The 19,702-nt window shown below is 46.9% G+C and overlaps 2 protein-coding genes across 3 annotated transcripts in view; one reads left to right on the top strand and one right to left on the bottom strand.

The window, feature by feature from the left end:
* Nucleotides 1-1,086: 1,086 nt before the first annotated feature.
* On the top strand, nucleotides 1,087-10,415 carry EFCAB9 (EF-hand calcium binding domain 9). The gene is made up of 6 exons (XM_074603542.1): nucleotides 1,087-1,249; nucleotides 1,973-2,059; nucleotides 3,522-3,607; nucleotides 4,608-4,776; nucleotides 6,371-6,452; nucleotides 10,355-10,415. Exons 1-6 carry the CDS (start codon nucleotides 1,087-1,089, stop codon nucleotides 10,413-10,415), a joined length of 648 nt encoding a protein of 215 aa, XP_074459643.1.
* UBTD2 (ubiquitin domain containing 2) overlaps nucleotides 8,557-19,702 on the bottom strand; it is a 62,770-nt gene continuing 51,624 nt past the window's right edge. Inside the window, exon 3 of one of the 2 annotated variants that reach the window (XM_074603904.1) lies at nucleotides 8,557-15,715. In XM_074603904.1, the coding sequence (XP_074460005.1) occupies nucleotides 15,318-15,715 (398 nt within the window). In that variant the 3' untranslated portion in view covers nucleotides 8,557-15,317. The remainder of the gene's footprint in view (nucleotides 15,716-19,702) is intronic. The other variant, XM_074603905.1, reaches the window with a different exon arrangement.

Raw genomic sequence — 19,702 nt, 5'->3', positions numbered from 1 at the left:
CTGAAGCAGAAAGAAGCTCAAAATAATTGAGCACTTTTTTTCACCTAATTTCATGGCTTTGGGATCTGATACAGTGTGTGAATTTGTCAATACTGGAGCGAGAACAGAATAGAGCAGAATTAGAGCAACTACTTTGAAAATTTCTTACTTTTAATCTCAGTTTTTCCCGTGTTTAAGCTATCAATTTTTTTTAAGTTATCATTCTTATTAATAATAGTATTTTTACCTTATGGTACTGGGGGACTTGGGCATTGTACACAACCATAGGAACATTGCTTGGATGGGACCCCCAGAGCTCATCGAGGCCAGCTTCCCGCTTGGAGCAGGAGCGTCACCAACACTGGCCTGGGTCGGACGGCAATCTGTCCAGCGGAGTCTTGAAAAACCTCCCAGGATGGAGCAGATGTGACCTCCCGGGGTTACCTGCTCCAGGGCACATCACCATCCTGAGGGAGGGGTTTTCCTAACGTCCCACTGGACCTCCCAAGCTGCTGCCTGTGGTCATTGTCCCTTGGTCTGTCATCTGCATCCCTGATAAGTGTCATCTCTATAATTTCCCCTACAAGAGCTGTGGGCACGTATTGGGGATATCTGTCCTTACAAAGTGCTGTAAGGATATGGAATCCAAGATAAATCCTACGCCAAAGGGCTTGCAGCATAGGTAGAGGTCTACCCTCTATCTGAGGGTAGACTGAGCAGATCGGGGCTCAGAGAGATGATTTCTCTACTGGCATAAATTTTGCAAACTTAAGCTACCCCTTCCAAAGCTTCCAAGCAACTCTGATTCAGCACAGCATTTTGAGGGCTGTGGCATTTTTTTATCCAGCGCTTGATACACAGATTTGCTCTCTCTTGGCTCCGTGGCCAAAGGGAATCAGCCATTTGAATTCTTTCCACTCATTTCTTGCAGAAAGCTCACAGATGTCAAACCAAGTCATCAAACAGGTTAATTATCTATTTGTGAATTACTTATTCTTACTATTCCTCCAGTGATAAATAAGAGAAAGAGAATATAAACTCCAGAAATGCAAAAAACTTTGCAAATCTGCCCCAAGCTCCTGGGAGCAGCCTTGATCCAACGGACAGATGGTCATGAGCATCACCATTGCATTGACCATGACATCCCAGAGTGAGCAGAGTCCTCAGCAGCACGCGTTAGCAGTGGGCATTGCGGCCCAAGGAGAAGAAGCAAGACTACGTACAGCCCAGCGTTTTAAATGCTGGCTTACAGGGGGTCTTGTCAACCAAAGTAAGTCAGTGGAATTTGATTTTATTCGTATTATTCCTGGTATAGGTTAGGGGTAAGGAATGAAGAGCACTTTCAATGGTTGTTGGGCCGGATTGGACTCGTTGTGGGTTGGAAGAGGAATGGGTGATAAACACTTTAAATAAAGATAAGAGCAATGCAGCTTCCTAACAGCTAACTTGAACAAGAAATTGGGCATTCGAAAGCAGCCGTCTCTGAGCTGTAGCTCCCAGACACGTTGCACAGGACGCTGTCAGGTACTGGAACCTAAATATCAAAGCCCTGGCTGAGGAAAAGCAAAGCCCTGGAGCGGCTGCTGCGTAGGACCTCCTCAACACGCTTTGGGGTACCACTTGTCTGCGGCCGAGATTTGCATTGCAGCCTAAAATAAATCCTTAAGTCTGTGCTATCTATCTTGCACATTTTAATCAGATTTAATGCTCTTGAGCATTGTAAGAATAATTTCTGTCACTTGAGTTTAGTACGTATTACCCCTTAATGCTGAATGGAAGGGGAGCCTTTGCCACCGTGCTCGAGTGGAATTCTTGAAAATGTGGGAAAAGCACTGAAGGCGTGGGATGGAGGTCGCCTCTGGTTCCAGGGCAGAATTTTCCTTCTGTGAGGGGTCATTGCCATGGCGCTAATCCTGTTTCGCTGACCTTCCACGGCCAACCGAGATGAAGCTGACAACTGGGTGTTTTCTGCAGCGTCTGTGTTTCGGTGAAGTATCCCGCTTGCTGCCGGTGAGAAACGCTGTGGCACTGGCAGAGCACGTCCAGCTCCTGGATGTTCATCGAAAGAATGACCTGAACAGTAAGTACTTCTCAAAACGAGATATTGGCATTAATGCTCTAAAATTACAGGCCCTGTGTGATGTTTTGAAAAGGGATACAGAGAATGCTACATCGCTTAGGATTTAAAACCAGAGATTACAGACATTACAAATATTGCACTCCAGATGTTACGACGAACGCAGCACTCTGTACTACTAATTAACTAGCAGCTTGGTTAACACAAACGCTTGGCAATACCCCAGAAAGCTTTCACATACAGCGCATCTCACCAGCTCCTCCCTGCCCTGTCCTGCCCTGGCTGCTCCGGGAGGTTACATGGCCCAGCTGCTCCTGCATCGGCTTCTGACCCATGTCTGGCTCAGGGGACCGTGCAGAGCCCCTGAGACGCATTTTCACCTCGCATCGAAGGTACTGCTTTCCCCTTCCCCCTTCCATTGCCTCCTTCCCTGTTTGTGAGACACAAAAGAGCCAAGAGCCTATGAAACCTGTTTGATTTTAGAGTATTATCGTCCCCCGCGTCCCAGCAGCACGCAAAGCCCCCAGCTCAGGCGTGCTGGTACTGTCCAAACGCAATAACCAGGTCCTGGCACAACGAGCAGATAATTGCCACAGGGAAAACCCAGGCCAGCGCTGGAGGAGATCTTTACAGCTGTGCAAGCGAGATGCCAGGAACACGGGGCAAGAGGGGGTTTCTGGCTCACTGAAGCTAATTCCTTAGTACTGCAGCAACCTCACCGTGTAATCCTTTCCATAAACCCATCGTTGTTAGGAAGCAGGTGGGTTTCTTGCCAACACTGTCCTCCACATGAGGCTGTTTGCAACCCCTCGTCTGCGGCTTCGCGGCTTCCCCACCTCCCGCCTGCAGTTCTCCACTCCATTGCCGTGATTTTGCAAACCCCCCCCCACAGCCCAGTGCTCCAGCTCGAATGATGCCTCTTCCCATGGATTTACCCCACTGGCAGAGATTTAATGGGAGCAGAATCAGGCCAGGCTGCAGATTTTTTTAGCAGGGGCTGTTTGTCCTCCGTGTTCGTGCTTGGGGGAGTTTGAGGGAAACGTTGGATCTGGAGGTTTGGCTCCTCTGCACTGGAAAAGATTAAACAGGACCTAAAAAGAATTGCAAGTGGATCATGAGTTAAAAGTGACACCTCCAAAAGAGAAATGGGTTCTTTTCCAACAAACCAGAAACATTGGAACAAGTCCTTTTTTCCTGCAGGGGTGGGGTGGAAGAGGAGAAAGACAGAAAATTACGAGCACTTCAACATTGCCTTCTATGCAGAAATCACATATACCTCTTCCATAAATCCGGCCATCTTATTAATACTGTCTATGAGTTCTGAACAGCATCTCTTGTCTGCTACTGTGTTTTAATTGCCTGTGCAACCTGTCTGAGAGCAGCGGGCATTTAAAATAAAATAAATCCTGCTAATTGTTGCTCACAGCTTTGTGCAGACGAAGCCTGAGAGCTCACTGTTTTCCAGATCTGCAGTTTTATTGCTTTCTCCCATATGCGACAAACCTGAAGAAGGACCAGATCATACCGCTGTTTGACTTGCTGGACCGAAACGTGAGGGGCAGGATTTACTTTAATTTGCTTTGAGTACAACACACTTTGAGGTGTACGTGGTGGCACGCATCCTTCTGTCCCATGAGGTGCGTAACCTCCAGGTCCTGGAGTTGGTACAGGGACATCTGCACCATCCAACACCCCCGGAAGGGGAATCAGCTCACTGGAGCTGGTCTTCGCTTATGGAATACAAGGGAAGGAGAAGGTGCCTGGGTCTGGATGTGGCTGCGATGCTGCTGCATAGAAAAAGAAATCAGGAAATAGGAGGCCCCCCTGTTAATACCAACCTTCCTCCTCTGAGATAAATCCATCCCTGAACATTTTGCAAGGTAGGAACCATCCAAACTCTCCTCCCAGCTCAGGCTGTCCATCTTAGTTCTCCAAAAAACAAGTCTTTGGCTGTGTCTACTTGTTGTCTACAGTTTTCACCCATCGGTTCTTGCCAGCTTGTAGGTGCAGCACGTGCCGATGCCCTTCAGCCTCCCCAGCATCACCGACAGCCCATGCTGGGAGAGACCGGTGCCTTTTCAGGGAAAAGCAGCGAGGACGGCGGGCTGCGGCGAGGAAGAGGGGTGGTAAAGCCAGGGTTACCCCCAGAGCTCAGCCCTGCTGCTGGACGCGGCCTGCAGCTCCGCTCGGGAGCAGACACCCAGCTGAGGACCGGCGCTGCTCGTGGGACTCAGGGTGGGAAGGAGAGGATCCAACGGTGGGACATAGCTCTGTGAGTCAGTTGGCACACGGGAGGGATGGAAAAGGAGCTCGCAAAGTGGCCTTGGAGCTTGGCTGGCTGTCGGTAGCCCTCCCCAAACCCAGCAGCCGCCTGCTCCTGCCTGGCTCCGCGGCAGGAAGCACCAGGATTTTGGTATTTCCTGCGGGCGCGACTAGCAGGAGGTCACCTTTATTCTCTGGACAGGAGCACCCGGTTGGTATTCCACATATTCTTTCCAAGCAGGAAATCGGTGCTTATCGTCTGCTTCTAAACCTTTCTGCCCCGAAACAGAACCCTCTCGAAAAGCCGTTCGTCCCCCAGCACGCCAGACCTGCCTTTCAACTGCTGGATGGGGATGGGGATAATCTGGTTGACTTTAATGAGTTTGAAGCCACAAGGTTTCTCTTCAACATCCAGAAAGAGGAACTTAAGATATTCAAGGTCTTTGATGTTTCTAGGGGTGAGGTAGAATTAGAGAAATTGCAGTCCAAAGAGAGGCCGCGAAAATGCCCCTAAATTCAAAATTATTCCTTGGGATTAATTTTGCACTGCAGCCCACGGCCACTTCTCACTCAAACCCGAGCTTCCCTATTGACTTCAGGAGCGGGCCTTTGGTGACTTACCGCATGGTCTAAATTGATAAGGTTTTAACACTAAGATGCAACGAGAAGAAATAGTTTTTTTTGGGGGGGTAAACTGGGCATATTCCTCTGTCTGAGGACACTCTAATGGGAGGAGGTGGGCAGATGTGCCTTTATTTAGCTATTTTCTTCTGAGTTTTGCTGTGGCCTCTCATTATTTTCTGAGCTCTCTGCAGTCCATTCTCAGAGCTGCTGGCCGGGGGTTACCGCCGTGGGGCACACCTGAACTGCAGACTCCTCCTAGAAACATTACATGTGCCGCACCTTGGCTTATGCCTGTGCCATGGAGATGCCGATGCCCGATAAGAGCCCCAGGGGAAGCCCTTTCTCTTCTCCTAACCCAGCTCCAGGTTCCAAGGAGAGGCCGTAGGGATCTCGTCCATCCCTGCCCCATGGCGGGCAGCAGCTCCCTGCTAGCAGAAAGGGAACAAAGCCGGTAACGTGATCTCCTCTCCAGCTCGGCATTTACACCGTCCTCCTTAGGGAGCTGCAGGCACTCGTCCCTTGCCAATTTGCTTTTGCCACCAGCTCACCTTTGTCCCTGCCTGGTCACAGGTGATCTTTCACATCTCTCCCTGCTCTGAAGCCCTCTCTGATTAATGACCACCTGCAGCTACAATGGTAGGGAATCAGTCATTAATACACAGTCATTTCTTATGTCCATCACAGCTTCACGCCGTCCTCGTGACTTCAGCGTCTCAGCACGCTCCAGGAGCACATTTAGCAAGACAGCCGTTAGCAACTGAGGGACATCCCTTCTCTTCCCCGTCCTTTCTGCTGCCTGGTTCCTAAGTTATTGTTTGTGTTGATAATTCTCCTCTCGGTGTTCCACCACCAGTGTCCTCTTCAATCCTTCGTTACAGGCCGTCGCTGCACCTCTCCTGTAGCCCTGCGGGGCTCCCAGCCCGTTTCCTGTGTGGTTTAGCGGCGCAGAGAGGTATCAAAGCCTCCGTCCCGCTCCGGGGCTGCAGATAGTTCTCTAATGCCTTTGGAGTAGTTTCCTGGAATAAGCGGTTTCAGCCCTGAGTCTCATTGATCCCGTCCTTTCATCTCCAGGCTGCCTGATGAAAAGGCCGCGTTAAGCAGGAGCAGCGTGGCTGTGATACAGCCGCGAAGGCACCTCGCTCCCCCATCCACCCCGTAACCCCAGCTGTTGTGAATCACTCCAACATCTGCAAGTCATTACAAACGGCCGAGAAACAGCCGCGTGCCAGGGAGGTGCCCCATTAGCCCCTAACATGCTCGGGATGAGCCAGAGGCAATCAGTGGAAACCAATTTCTTCTGAGTCGGATGGGAAACTGGAGGAAGTTAGGGAAGGGGATGAGAGCCTGGACTCGGGGTCTTTCTCTGAAATAACTGTTCATATTGGGCAAAGCTGCCTTGCTAAGCTGGGGGTCTATCTCCTCTCCAAAACTATCCGCTCAACTATAGGGAATTCACGATGTTTGCAGTCTTCTGCACTGACAAACAACAACAAAAAGAGGAGAGGGACCATGAACAGCCTCCCAGCAGAATCAGCGACCTCCCAGCAGACCAACAAGAACCCTTTACCCAGCTGGCAACAACAAGCCTCGCTTCTCCATCCCCCTGGGCTCAGCTTACAGCCGCCAGATAGATGTACCGGACTTGCAGAAAATTAACAAATTGAAGCGCTGCAGAAAAGCAATCGCCTGTTCTGTTTTCTCCACTGCGCGCCAGCAGGGGTGAGCACCGGAGACTGGTGTGTGAGGAGGAGGAAGGACTGATGCAACTTGGACTTCGGTCTCGTGCCTCTCAGCTCTCCCCGCTACGATAGCTGCGTCATCTGGGGATTTTAGCGACAACCCCTTCCTCTCCCCTACCTTACACGCTGGTTTAGTGAACACCCTCCTCCCCAGCGCTGCCGTTTCGCCAGGGTCAGACGCACAGAAAGCAGGACTGGTTTGCGATGGGGCAGACTGGTCTCTGAGGCGGCAGCCACTGATGCCGGCAGCTCCCCGCTCCGCATCCCCCACCGGCGCGCCCCGGGCTGGGGCAGCTCCCCAGGAACAGCCCAATGACAGGAAACCCTGTTTGCTTTGTTAACGAAACCACCTAATTAAGTCCATGTGGAGAGAAAGCAAGAGAGGCTGGTTAGTTTCTCCTGCTAAATATTGACTGTTTACCCTTTGGGCACAGCAATCCAGTGAATTTATTTCCCCCTCTCACCTTACACGCAGGGCATCACATCCAAACTCGCTGCCATTAGAGAGCTGCCCTAATGAAGCAGCATGGCTATGGCATAAGGGACTAATTAGAATAGAAAATTCCAGTCTCCGAGTGCCGCCACTGACCTCCCATGACGTGAGGTTTTGGACACCTGTAAGGTGGCATCCCACCTCCCAGACCTTTGCAACTGCTCCCAGTCCAGAGAAAATAAACTAAGCAGCCGAAATCCCAACTTGCTGGGATTATTCAAGGAAAGTGAGAACACAATGAACAACTCTTTGCAGAGCTCAGTGCCTTTTCCTAAGTTACCCTGATATTTTTAGCCCAGATTTAGAGGGACCAGCCACCCCGAGCTTTCCAGCCAGATGCTCCCTACAGCATCCAGGGTGACTCCGGAGTTTCTGCACCGACCAGGGCTGTTGACCTGGTGTAAGAAGCAGCAGAACCAGGTCTGCAGTTAAAGACCATTTCCCTTGGTGCTGTCTCTGGAGCCCAGCGCCGGGTATTAACACAGCACCGGGTCCGCAGGAGCGCAGACCGAGCGGGCTGGGAGCGTTGGCCAAACTGGGATGCAGCTTTAGCCAGCAGAAAGCAATTAGAGCTTGGCACGGGGCCGGGAGCGAAGGCACAACATCTACCACAGAGCAGAAACCCGCAGGCTGGTCGTAGCATGTTATGCGACGTCATATAGAGAGATATAGCTCAATGAAATACGAATATAGGCACAATACAAACATTAATTGTATGTTAGTTAGGAATAAAACCACAGTAATCTATATAACATAGCTCTATAAACCATATATAGTCTTCTCCCCTGAGCTCTAGACTGTTTAGCTTGAAGGGACCTACAAGGATCACCCAGTCCAACTGCCCGAGCAATTCCGGGCTGACCCAGTTAAAGCCTGTTGTTACGGGCATTGTCCAAACACCACTTCAACACTGCCAGGCTTGGGGCAGTGACCACCCCTCTAGGGAGCCCGTTCCAGTGTTTGCTCACCCTGTCGGTAAAGAAATGCTTCCTCGTGTCCAGTCTAAACCTCCCCTGGCACAGCTTTCAACCTTTCCCACCGTGTGTCCAGGGGGATGAGCACCTCCCTCTCCACCCCACCAGGGGGATGAGCACCTCCGTCTCCACCCCGCCGCCCGGATGCTGTAGGCTGCGAAGCAGCACTCGATTTCACTGCTTGCAGCAAAGACTGAGAAAATTTCAACTCTTCTGCACTTTCGACCTAGAAACCACATCCTTTCGGGGTTTTGCTTAGGTCAACACTCAGCCTGGAGTTCCCCAGCCCGTTTCATACACCAAAAGGTGCTACAGCTGCAGAGCAGAGACAGTTTGGTGTGGTGGGGAGTGGGTACGCACACATGCGACAACACGAGACGGACATCCCTCTTACTGCTTGACAAGCGACCACACTTTGGTCAACGAGAAGATGGGTCAACGAGAAGATGGGTAAAGAAAGATCACACGTAGTTCTATGATCCTGGTCTTTGAGGACATCAGCTCTAGCTCTGAGAACTTCTCCATGCTGGTGGAGGTGGAAGCAGGGTTGTCTCATGGGTCAGAACAAATGGCTATAAACAAGCCCTTGCACCTGTTATTTCACATATATACATATACACACGCATTAAGGGAATAGGTATATATAAGAGAGATTATATATACTCACACATACGAAAGGAATATATATATATGGGACAAAGCTAAAAAGTTCCAGGAAAATCACATGCTTGTTTGTTTTTAACTCACATCATAAATTCCACCGTGAAATTATCCCAAGATTAAAAAAAAAAAAGAAAAAAAAATTGAAATGTTTAGCTGGGATAACATCAGAGCCAAGCAGCCTACAAAAAAATTATTCCTACTCCTCTGATACATTAGGTAGTTAATCAAGACTGTAAAAGTGGTGACCTGAATTAAGACAACATGTCAGTTAATGTAATTATAGGACAATTAGGCAGATCCGTTATTTCGCGCTGTTCGCCACGGCGCCAGAAGCGCGTCTGCGGGCGGGGGGAGCGGGGGACGGAGGAGGTTCTCGCTGGATGGCTGAGCCCGTCTCCAGGCCCTGCATTCTCCACCGACCACACGCCTTATTTGCAAGAGAAAACGTTGTCACACGCAGAAATTATCCCCAAAACGTGCCTCTAAGGTATCAGACAGGTAATGAAAAAGTCGTAGAGCGCCAGCTCAGCATTAAAAGCCCTACTGAAGAAATGTAAAAAGAAAAACAACACTGAGTTTATTTCTTAAGGCATGGCATTTCCAGGATTACTTTTATTTTTTAAATGCAGGGGGGAAAAAAGATTATCTTTTTTGTTTTAAATACAGGAGATTTTGTACAGCATTTCTGATATAAGGTCATGATGGTTTGCTCTCAATGGTAAAAGACCTTCGCTAGGTTAAAAAAAAAATTTAAAAAAAATCACATAATTTAACAGTCTGAAGACAACCTACTTGTGCTTTGCAGCTGATTAAAAATATGTGCACACACTACTGCGATACGTCAACCGAGGAACAGAGGTACAACATAAAAATACATGATGCATTTTAAAAATTACCTGATGTTCACAGCATCTTTATATTGGCCTAGAACTCTTCATCGATGGAAGGAGCCAGGGAGGGGGAAAAAAAGTTAAAAAGCATGTTTTACACAACCGGTCTATTTGATTCTAAAAGATTTTATAGAAGTTACAGGGGGGGCAAAAAAAAAAAAAAAAAAGGTCACGTCACTGGAATCCCCTCGTCCTTGTTTCGCTGCGTGTTGGAGCTGTGCATTTTCTGTGTCAGTACCGAATCCAGCACCGTATCCTACGTAATACAAGTGTTTGTTACATGGCACACACAAACAAACCGCATACAAAAAGTTTTACCATAAAAATGAAGATATTTATTCAAGAAGTACAAATTTGATGGTACCAGCCATCTTTGAAAGCCATTACCATGAGTCAGAGAGGACACAAACCGAAGTCTCTTGCTCAGAGCACATGAAAGCAAGTGTCTTACAAATTGCCAGCTAACGCCGTCATTTCAATCATTGCTCAAAAGCCACCTCCGCTTTTTAAACATTCCCTGGACTTGAGAGAGGCACAAATAGGGTTTTTAATACAAGACCAGTTAGTTATTTTAATAAAGCCATCAGCTAAAATTTATTTTGTTTTAAATTTCCTTAAACTGTCTCCAGCCTTTGACTGGATTCGAATTTCCTAAAGCAAAAAGGGACTCGGGAACGAGCAGGTGCAGAATTTTTGGAGCTCAAGACAAACTAAAAGTTTTAAGGCAGGAGTCAGGATTTTAAGTTCTCTATTTGCCCCATGGCTCTGATCAAATGGTCTTCATCTGTAAAACATACAAATACAGAGTTCTACTGGATAAATACCCAACAAGCGGTCCTGCTGGGAGCGCAGGAACATACTTCTTCATGGAGAGTCCAGTGGACACGTTTATTAAAAGTCTCAAAGTCCCCGGTAAGAAGCCCGCTGGTTAAAACATCTCCAACTATTTGACTTTTGTAGGCTCAGTGGCACGTATCTCCCTTGGAAGGAGAGCTCTAGCTCCATCTCCTATGAACAAGAGCAACACACACGCGGCTACAGAGCATCTAAGTGGATGAAATATGGAAGAGGAGAGCCATTTGCAGAACAGAGCAATCAAAAACACTCTATGGAAAGGAAAAGTCTTAAAGCAGGCAGACTTGTATATACAGTCATTACCCAACAGAAGTGTTTGTAGCTGCAGATATAACAGCAGGACATTCATCTTCTTTGGGAGAAGACAGAAGCGCGGTTGCCGGGAAGTTTAACTCAAAGGCTTCCTAGATGAGTTCACTTGGAAGGCAGACCACCAACACCTAGTGGGTTCCAAGCAGGTATTTTTTTTCTTTTTCCAAGAAAGTTGCAGAGCGGACGAAGATCATTCCCCCCACCCAAAGCAAGTTTTCAAAAACGCCTTTCTCAAACACGCTACATCCTACTCCAGGAGAGCACAAGCTGTCCAAGAGCTGCCAGCCATCATCCAGGAGGGAGGCAGAGTTACAGGGGAAGCTGTGAAGGGCAAAGAAAAAAAAAAAAAAAGCCCCTTTTTTTCTAACAGAGCCGACTTTCATTTCAACATAACAGGATCTCAGCAGCGCAGTGAAAACGCCAACAAAAATCTTTTTTTTTTTTTTTTTTTTAAATGTAAACTTTCTCTGCATAAGGTGCAGGGTGTTGGATGTATTTACAGTGACATAGAAAAGAGTTTGTAAAATACAGCTCAAGAGTCAGAAATGTAGCTACCACTTACGCTTCTGACGAAGACAGAAATGGAGAAACGTACAGCATTCAATTCGGCAACACTTACACGGCTAAAATGCTTTCAAAACTCCATGGCTAAAAGCATCCCACCATTGTAACAAACTAAGATAGTCGGGTTTTTTTAATAGTTTTTCAAAAATTTTTACATTATTTACTAACAACAGATATATATGCAGAAGCATGTCATACTACAGCAATATTTTATCAACCTGCCATCTGCCTTACCAAGGTTACGCGCGTTGCCATGTGTCACCTTGTCGCTCCAAGGAGCCCCCTTCCTCTCCTCCCCAAAGCAACTTCGGAACTTTCTGTGAAAGGCAAAGAGGAGCTGGGTTTTGTTTGGTTGCTCCTGGGGTGAGAGTTTTTGTTTAATAGACGCCCAATACTTTTAGCATTGGGGGTCTATTAAAAAACCCAACTTGCAACACTGCTGCCTCGCATTATTTAGTTTTCCGCAATATTTCCCACATTCAGAGAAGCAGAGGCTTTCAGAAAACTAAGAAGTTCTTGCAGCACAGCTACTCCAAGCTGTGTTTTCTGCAGAGGACACCCATAAACTGTGATGCACAAAAGGCCAAGGTAGTCAATGAAACTTTTAGGAGCTGGATGCTCTGAAGGAGCAGCCGTGGAAGACAACCTTCTGCAGCCACTGAGCAACGGACCTACAGCATCCGCGGCTTTTCTGGAGCTCCCTCGCCCCAGCAGACTACGCGTGTTCGTGCCTCTCTGCCCCTTGAGCTCTTCGGAAGTGTGGACTTTCACTAGGTTCTTACTTCTGCATCAGGCAGAAGCAATGATAAAGCGCATAAAAATCTGAATCACGTCAAACAGACCCGTCGCTGCCATGGTAAAAAAGTGTTATCTTCTGGCATCAGTTCACAGCCAGAGCTAATCAGGAATGGCACAAAGCCCCAGCCTTTCTCCCACACCGGCGTTTGCACCAAAAACCATCTCGTAGGACAAAGACAAGGCATTTCAGAGACAGAAATGACTGTTCTCCCAATGCATGTTGCAACCTCTAGTTATATACACGGGGTATGTTCATTGACATGCTGTATGCCCTCATCACTGATATTTTTTTAATATATATGTATTTTGAAACTTAGAATTATTTCCCAATACAAGTCTTGTAAAATTTGTTTCCAGCAAAGTGTGTGCTTAGCACATCTGTCATTTTAGATAGAAGAGGTCGAAAAGCCCTTACTTCCGCCTATAAAAGCATTTTACCATTGAATTTCTTCAGTTTTAGATATGTGCTCAAGGGATGGGAGGGGGGAAGCTGTTAGAGAAAAAGAGTATTTTCATGAACCAATTCTCTGTTCTACTCAAAGCCCACTCACAACACGGCCTTCAGATCATCACCTTGCTCCGCGACATAAAAGCAATTAATATAAACTATGGTCACCTATTAATGACATAATAAAACTGAACCTTTTCCAACTAAGAGGGGGGAGAGGGAAAGAAGGAGCTTTCCCAGCCCTACACGCTGTAGTTTCAAAAACAGTACATGGTGACAATTGCCTGAATGAAAATAGAAAAAGAAAAAAAATAGTCAACAAAACGTATCCTACAAAAAAAGTAGCGTTTTAGTGTTCACAGTTACAGAACTGCCACCCTGGTCTGCTCCTCCTTAATCTATCACAGTTTTCCCCCTTCCAGAAGGGATTGCAGGGAAATGACGTTGCAAAGACCACTTACACGGAGATGTAAGTTATGCCTTACGAGACAAGTAGTGTCTTCCTGGCATGAAACCATCCTTTGCCCACTGAAAATCCAAGAGATTTTTGAGTTGTTTATATATCAAATATCTTTTCCCCCCTCTGGAATGCAAAAGATCTGGCTGCAAAAACCCACTATACTAAATGATATGTCTTAAAAAAACTCCACAATAGAAAACTTTTGTTATAGATTAGTATTTATCAGTTTTGATTTAATCTTTAAAAAGAAAAACCAAGTCACTTTGGTGTTTGTGAGAAGAGGGAACCGATTTTCCTTTACAGAGCTCTGCCGCTGCACTTCGGTTATCCTGTACCAAACCGGGGCTAGAGGAGGTGTCAGAAAACCACAGGCTTAATACAACACAGGGACCAAAAAGAAAACTGTGGATCTGTTTTCCAACCATCAATGTAAATTCTGCGCCTGCTTCCACCTGCTGGGACAGGCTCGTGATGTTGTACGAGTGACCTCTGCTCATCCTGGCTCTATGCTGATGCTCATGGAGCAAGAACTCCTTTTGAGTCCAAGAAACTGAATTCAATGGAATTAACGAAGGAGCAAAAGTACCAAGTTTAAAATTGTCAGTGTAACCCACCAGTTTCACTAGCAGATGAGAAAGAGCTGGGACAACCGTAGCTTTAGACCATTGATTCAGAGAGGGAAGACAGAAACCAATAAAAATACGCTATTCATAGCTGAATAGCACATTTGACGTTGGAAGAAGTGAAGTCATTTCAACGATGGCTGAAAAAACCCAAGCAAACCAGAAATCGTGTTTAAAAGGAACAGGGCATTTGATCTCAACCAAAAGGCATCACCAGGCAGGGGTGCAGAGAGCAGCCGAAGGAACACAGAGAGCATCACTAACTGAGGGAACAAGCAATTAGATTTTTTTCCCCCCTCAAAATATGCTCCAATTCAGATTTTTGAGACTACAAAAGGATTTGTCGTTTGCCAAAAGGGCTCTTCTTACATTCTGAAGGGAAAGCGCTGGCTGTGAAACACCAGCGTTGCCTCTGGGCCGCGGGCGTGTGTCAGTGAGGATACCTCCACTTGTCCTGACTGGCGAGTCACCACAGCTAGAAGACTGGCTGCAGCTTCAAACGACACTCACACGAAAAACTGAGAACGGTGTGCTGTTGTATCCTCCTTACCATTTTCCATGCTTCGTGCCCTCTAGGAAGCGAGCAGGGGAAGTTGCAATCGATTGCATCTGGGTGTAACTGCAGTTTAACCTGGACCGTTTGCAAAGGTGACGCACCTAACGCTGAAGCGCAGACCAGCGCATCACTCACCTTAGCTAGCCTGATAAAAACTTGTTTTAATGATCCGAGTGATATACAGTAATTCGGCAGGCACATCCTCAGGTGCCAGTAAGCCGGTAAACTTCAGGCTAAGTCAGTCTTGTAGCAAGTAAGTTTACAGTACAGTACGTGAGAGTATACATTGACTAAGTTATTGCCTAAGGCTCTGGCGGGCTGCGTTCTCAGCTCGGGAGCCAGCAATGGCACAGGACTGCGTTGCCATCTTGGAATGTACAATTGCTTGGTCTGGGCATCGCCAGGAGCCGCCCGCGTGGGACGGAGACCGAGCCCCCGCTGCCCGGGGCCTGCGGTGCCTGGGCAAAGCAGGCGAGCCCAGTCACACCAGCGAGGATCCCCGGGAACACGCAGCACGGGACCTACCCAGGGCAGCTGCCGTTCTGGCATCAACTGTATGTGGCGCTGATACGAAATTTTATAAATCGATTAATTTTTAAATTTTTTTTTCCCCTTAAATAAAAGTGCTCTCTGTTGCTCTGGCTCCACGGATCACACCACCACCTACAGTTTTAAGAACCATTACATTTTTGTATTAAGTGAACTACAGTCTCTTCCCTCCTTCCTTGTACGCTCCTCCCTTTTCCCTTCCCCTTCCCGCTCCTTCCTTCGCCCTTGCCCTGTGCTGCTTGCTCTTGTGTTAAATATGAGATCAGGCAAACCCCAAAGGCCAGTTTACGTTTTTATGTTTTGTTTTTGCAGATCTCCATCACAGATGGAATTTTTGCTGGTCATTTCTTGGAACCAATCCATTAGCAGGACAAACCGAAAGAAGAGAGGGCAGTGAAAACAAACCCCACGACAGAGATGGAGGAAAGAAGAATCAATAAACAAGCAGAAATCAGTTTTCCACTGGGGTGGGGTTTGCTAAGGGCTGGCTCACGATGACTTGCACCACGTAGTCCTTTGGGATTTTCAGCTCCTCCAGTTTCATTTTGTCTGCCAGCGGCCTGCCCGAGAAGAACCAGCGCTGGCTGCCCGGCTCCACTCCCTCCACCGCGTGCAGCCGCCTCTTCATGTGGTACACCGTGTCCATGCTGCGGACCATGAGTTTGAGGTCTTTGCCTGTGGACAGGCGCAAACGAAGCTGGCATTCGTGCCCTGAATTGGGTGGGGGATCGGGAATATCCAGAGTCTCCAGGTCGCCCTTCTCCTCTATCATGTTGATAGGCGGGGCGAGGCAGTAGACGGGAAGCTGGTACCGGTTGCCCAGTTCATCGTAACACTCAGTAAGAGCACCTTTAGGAGATAAGAGGGGAAAAAAATGAGTATGAACGCATTTCACATTTAACATTGAAGCAGTCACGCTCAGAAGCGCTAACTCTGCTGTTAAACCATCCGAGCAACGAGGTCTGAAGTCAGGCTTTAAAGGGTTGATACAAAAAAAATCTGAAGCATTCATTAAAAATTGCTTCACCTTGTTTTCATATAGAAACTTGGGGTTATCTTAAAAGCACCCCCTAAAAGCCGATCACATCCCTTCCTCCAGATAAACCAGGATAAACTCCAAAAGCAGCAGGAAGGAAGAGATGAGGGAGGAGGATGTTCTCCCCATGTGTCATTTAAGAGAGGAATATGTCACCGGCAGCACGGCCTGAGGTTCAGGGCACACGTGCACCCAGAAAATGCTGCTTGGATGAATTCCACGGTCCTGAACCCGAGCTCTGAAAAGGCAAAATGGCAAAGACCAAAGGCAAAAGACCACTGTGAAAGAAAGATTTTGTAACTTCTCAAACATTCAAAAATTGCTGAAAGGGTTTCCTACAGGACTCGTTTCAACGATCGCTGCCAGAGCAAACAAACAGGACCACCCACGTCAGACCACTCTGTGGCTCCGTACGGAGCGCGGTGTCACTGCCAGAGCAGCGACACCCGGCACATACTTTACATTTGCACAGCATCTGTACCTCCCGTATTCACAGCCCTGAAGTTTCAGGAGTGATTTTATTTCCCCAGACTCCTGAGAGGTTCCTCGGGATAATCTGGATGTTGTGTTGAAGATGACCGGGCAGCCGTGTGCTGCCTTGTCTACGGCACTCCTGCTTACCGAAATGGTACAACGCGCACGGAACAGTTCAAGAATCGTAACACTTACTGAAGTGACAAATACAAGCTGACTTTTTCATGGTATAAGACACACTTTATAAAGATATTTCAAGAACTACCCTGGAAGAATAATTTTTCATAACATTTTAAGGGTTAAACTCAAAGCAGGCTGAAAGCAGAGCCCTGCGGCATCCAGCACACATCACCTCTCGCAGCGAGCCGGGAAACCGAGATGCTGAGGAAGCTGCATCCTAAAATCACTGCAGGGGTTAAAACCCCCCAGATATTCACACTCCAAAGCAAATACTTCTCCCCCGTTTTGAATTTACCTGCTATAACAGATTTCCACATTTTTGCCCCTAGAGGGGGCACATTCACTTGTGAGATTACCCATCCTTTTGTAGTGGGAAATGTTTGAAGAGGAGCCAAGTCCTTGAGCTACAGAATATTTAAAAAACTCTTTGACTCGGCAGTTCTGCACACAACACCCAACTGCTCCTTGTTAGAAAATAAGGGTGGTTTTTTTCGTTGGAGGTTTTTTTCATGCTGGCAGTGAGCTGTCTTAAACTTTGCCATTTGATCACCAAAATTACTGCGACATAAAATGATAACTTGGGGATATACTGTGTCACTCAGCCCATTGTGACAGCAGCATCTTGTGCTGGAAATCTTCTTTCGTTTAGATAAAGCTCCCCTTTTTTTAAGGCTAATTTGTTTTGATGAAAAGACACAGAGGAAATCTTTGGCTAAAAGATCAGTGTTTTAGGTGCAGCTGCTTTTGGAGGCTTTTCTGTTTGTACAGGTAGCACCAAGGCTGCTGCGCCCTGAGATTTACTGAGAAAATAAAGCAAAAAAGGAAATCCAGAAAAAAATAGCTATACCACTCATTACAGTCTTGTCTCATTTATGAATCTCAGAGCAAACTAGCTTTTATCAAAACCGTATTAGATCTGTATCTTTCATGGTAGTTTGTGATTTACAGACCTGAAATTCCCATACTTCAGTTTTGTTTTGCAATGTTCATTTCATTCTGTACGCCTGATCGATTTAGTAAATGTCACGGTACTAAGTTCTGGATCGCAGTTCATAGAAACAAGTAGATGTAGTTTACTGCTTTAAAAAAAAAAAAAAAAAAAAAGGAAATATCTAGACTTCCAACAGCCTTTCAATTTAGCCAGAACAGCTAAACTTGTGCCTTACTTTAAAAGCTCCTCTTTTAGAATAGCATATAAAAGAGTTAATTTTAAATACAATGGGGTAAGCTTGCTAAGGAATTTCTTCATCATTTATATCCTTGCCCAGCTGAACTAACATCAAGGTCAAAGCATATGCTATAAACACCGGATTGCTTAATCATAATCAGATAAGCAATATTAAAAAAAAAAAAATCCTCTGAAACAGCAGCTAACTTGGAGGTCTGTCTTTTAAAGAAAAAAAAAAAAAAGACGGAGTAGGGAAAACTTCTTGCCAATAAAAATTGCACTGTTTCAACCCAGGCTGAGAAACAGTTTATGACAAATTGTTAATGTAGCAAGTTACCACACACCTCACCAGTAATCCCGTTCTTCCACTTGTACGGGTAAAAACATCCCAAAGACTCTCAAGTCCTGCTACCTACCACTCAATGGCTTTCAAGGCTGGATATATTGATTAAAGCACAGAAGACGACTATTGCAAGCAGAAGACTTTACGATGGCACCACCTCATTCCTGGCACACTGTGCCTGCTGGAGGCCAAACCAGAGCTCCAAGGAGGTGCTCAGGAGTTGGTCCTCACCTCCAAAGAGCTGTGCACACACAGCCCGGTCCTCTTCAGCCAGATAATTCCCACTGGGCCTTATAAGGCTTTACCTCTTTGGAGAGGGTCGGGTTCTGCTATGACCTTCGAGATGTTGTAAGTGGCAACAAGCTCAAAGGTGAAGGGGCGTCACGTTGGTTGGAGTTCAAAAGCGAGATGATGGCTGAATGTGTTAACCAAAGGTGCGGTGAGCGCAGAGCTATTTTAAGCGATGCAGGCAAACGCAAGTTATCGGAAAGGAAGAGAAAAAGTGGCTGAGTTACCCGCAGCCCCCACGGTGAGGCCTATCGCACCAGCCAGATGGCAGCTCTTCACTGAGGCACTGGCTGCAGTGTCCCTTACGCAGCGCAACACACCCAGGGAATCAAACACCCGAACTACAAAACCCTTCGTAATTTTGCTGCTATAATTGAAAACCATGTTTCTGATCCTTCCTGCAAGATACATCAGCTTGGACCACAAAAGTTATTCAGCGGGAAGGGGCACCAAAAGAACGTCAAGCTTTTATAAGAAAACACAGAGGAAAAAAAGAAAATTTTTTTCTTTTTTTTTTTTTTAGGTTTCCCTGTTACCTAGGCAACACGGGTCCTCACCAGGCAGTTACGGCATAGGAAGGATGCAGCCTCCCTTAAACTGGAGAAGGAAAAAGCAATGCAAACAGCGGTTTCACAGTTCGGGCAGGCAGCCCTGTGCCCTCCCCTGCAGCACCCCTTAGGCAGGGTGCTCGGAGCCGCGTGGGGACAACCCTCCCGGAGCCCTGCTGGGCTAGGTCGCCCCTTCCCTGCTTCCCCTTCCTGGCCCAGGTGCAGCATCAGGCAACCAGAGCAGGTTCAGGTGCCAAAGCCTAGAGGGTGAGTCAGTACTTTGAGTCTTCACTGCCGGATCGTACAACAAAACCACGTAAAAGGGGCAGATTTCAGGAAGAAAGCAGCGGTGAGGATGGCCGGCAGGCAGGTCTAGGTGGGAAGATTCTGTACAGTACCTGAAAGACCAAGATGTTATAAAAAGGTCTTACGACAATATTGAGGAGAGGACAAATTAAGCTTATCAATACTTCATATACTTGAGTATTCTTTGTGTATTTAAATATTCCTCTAGATGTTGACATGACTTCAATAAAGCATCTTGGTAGCAACATGAAGAGCTGCTTTTGAGGAAAGCCAATAACAGAACAAACCAATCCACACAGCCAAACCCTAATCCTCTCCAACTTTCTATCATTCAGAATTATGGTGCCATAGCACGTGACCCACGGAGAGCTTTGAGGATCTCACTGATAGATTCACTACTGTGAGAGTTTCCCAGTTAAAGACTTACACTTTTGAGCAAGCTCTAGAGTCACTCAGTACCGACGCTGCACCACAGTTATGGAGTTAACTTTAT

Source organism: Larus michahellis, chromosome 11, assembly GCF_964199755.1.
Source record: "Larus michahellis chromosome 11, bLarMic1.1, whole genome shotgun sequence".
Classification (NCBI taxonomy): Eukaryota; Metazoa; Chordata; class Aves; order Charadriiformes; family Laridae; genus Larus; species Larus michahellis.
This window is presented reverse-complemented; position numbering and strand designations above follow the sequence as displayed.

Bases quoted from the DNA above. Each gene is read 5' to 3' on its own strand.
- EFCAB9 (XM_074603542.1), top strand. From the start codon at position 1,087: ATGGTCATGAGCATCACCATTGCATTGACCATGACATCCCAGAGTGAG. The intron at 2,060-3,521 runs GTAAGTACTTCT...ACTGTTTTCCAG, and splicing joins TCGAAAGAATGACCTGAACA to ATCTGCAGTTTTATTGCTTT. The intron at 3,608-4,607 runs GTGAGGGGCAGG...GCCCCGAAACAG, and splicing joins TTGACTTGCTGGACCGAAAC to AACCCTCTCGAAAAGCCGTT.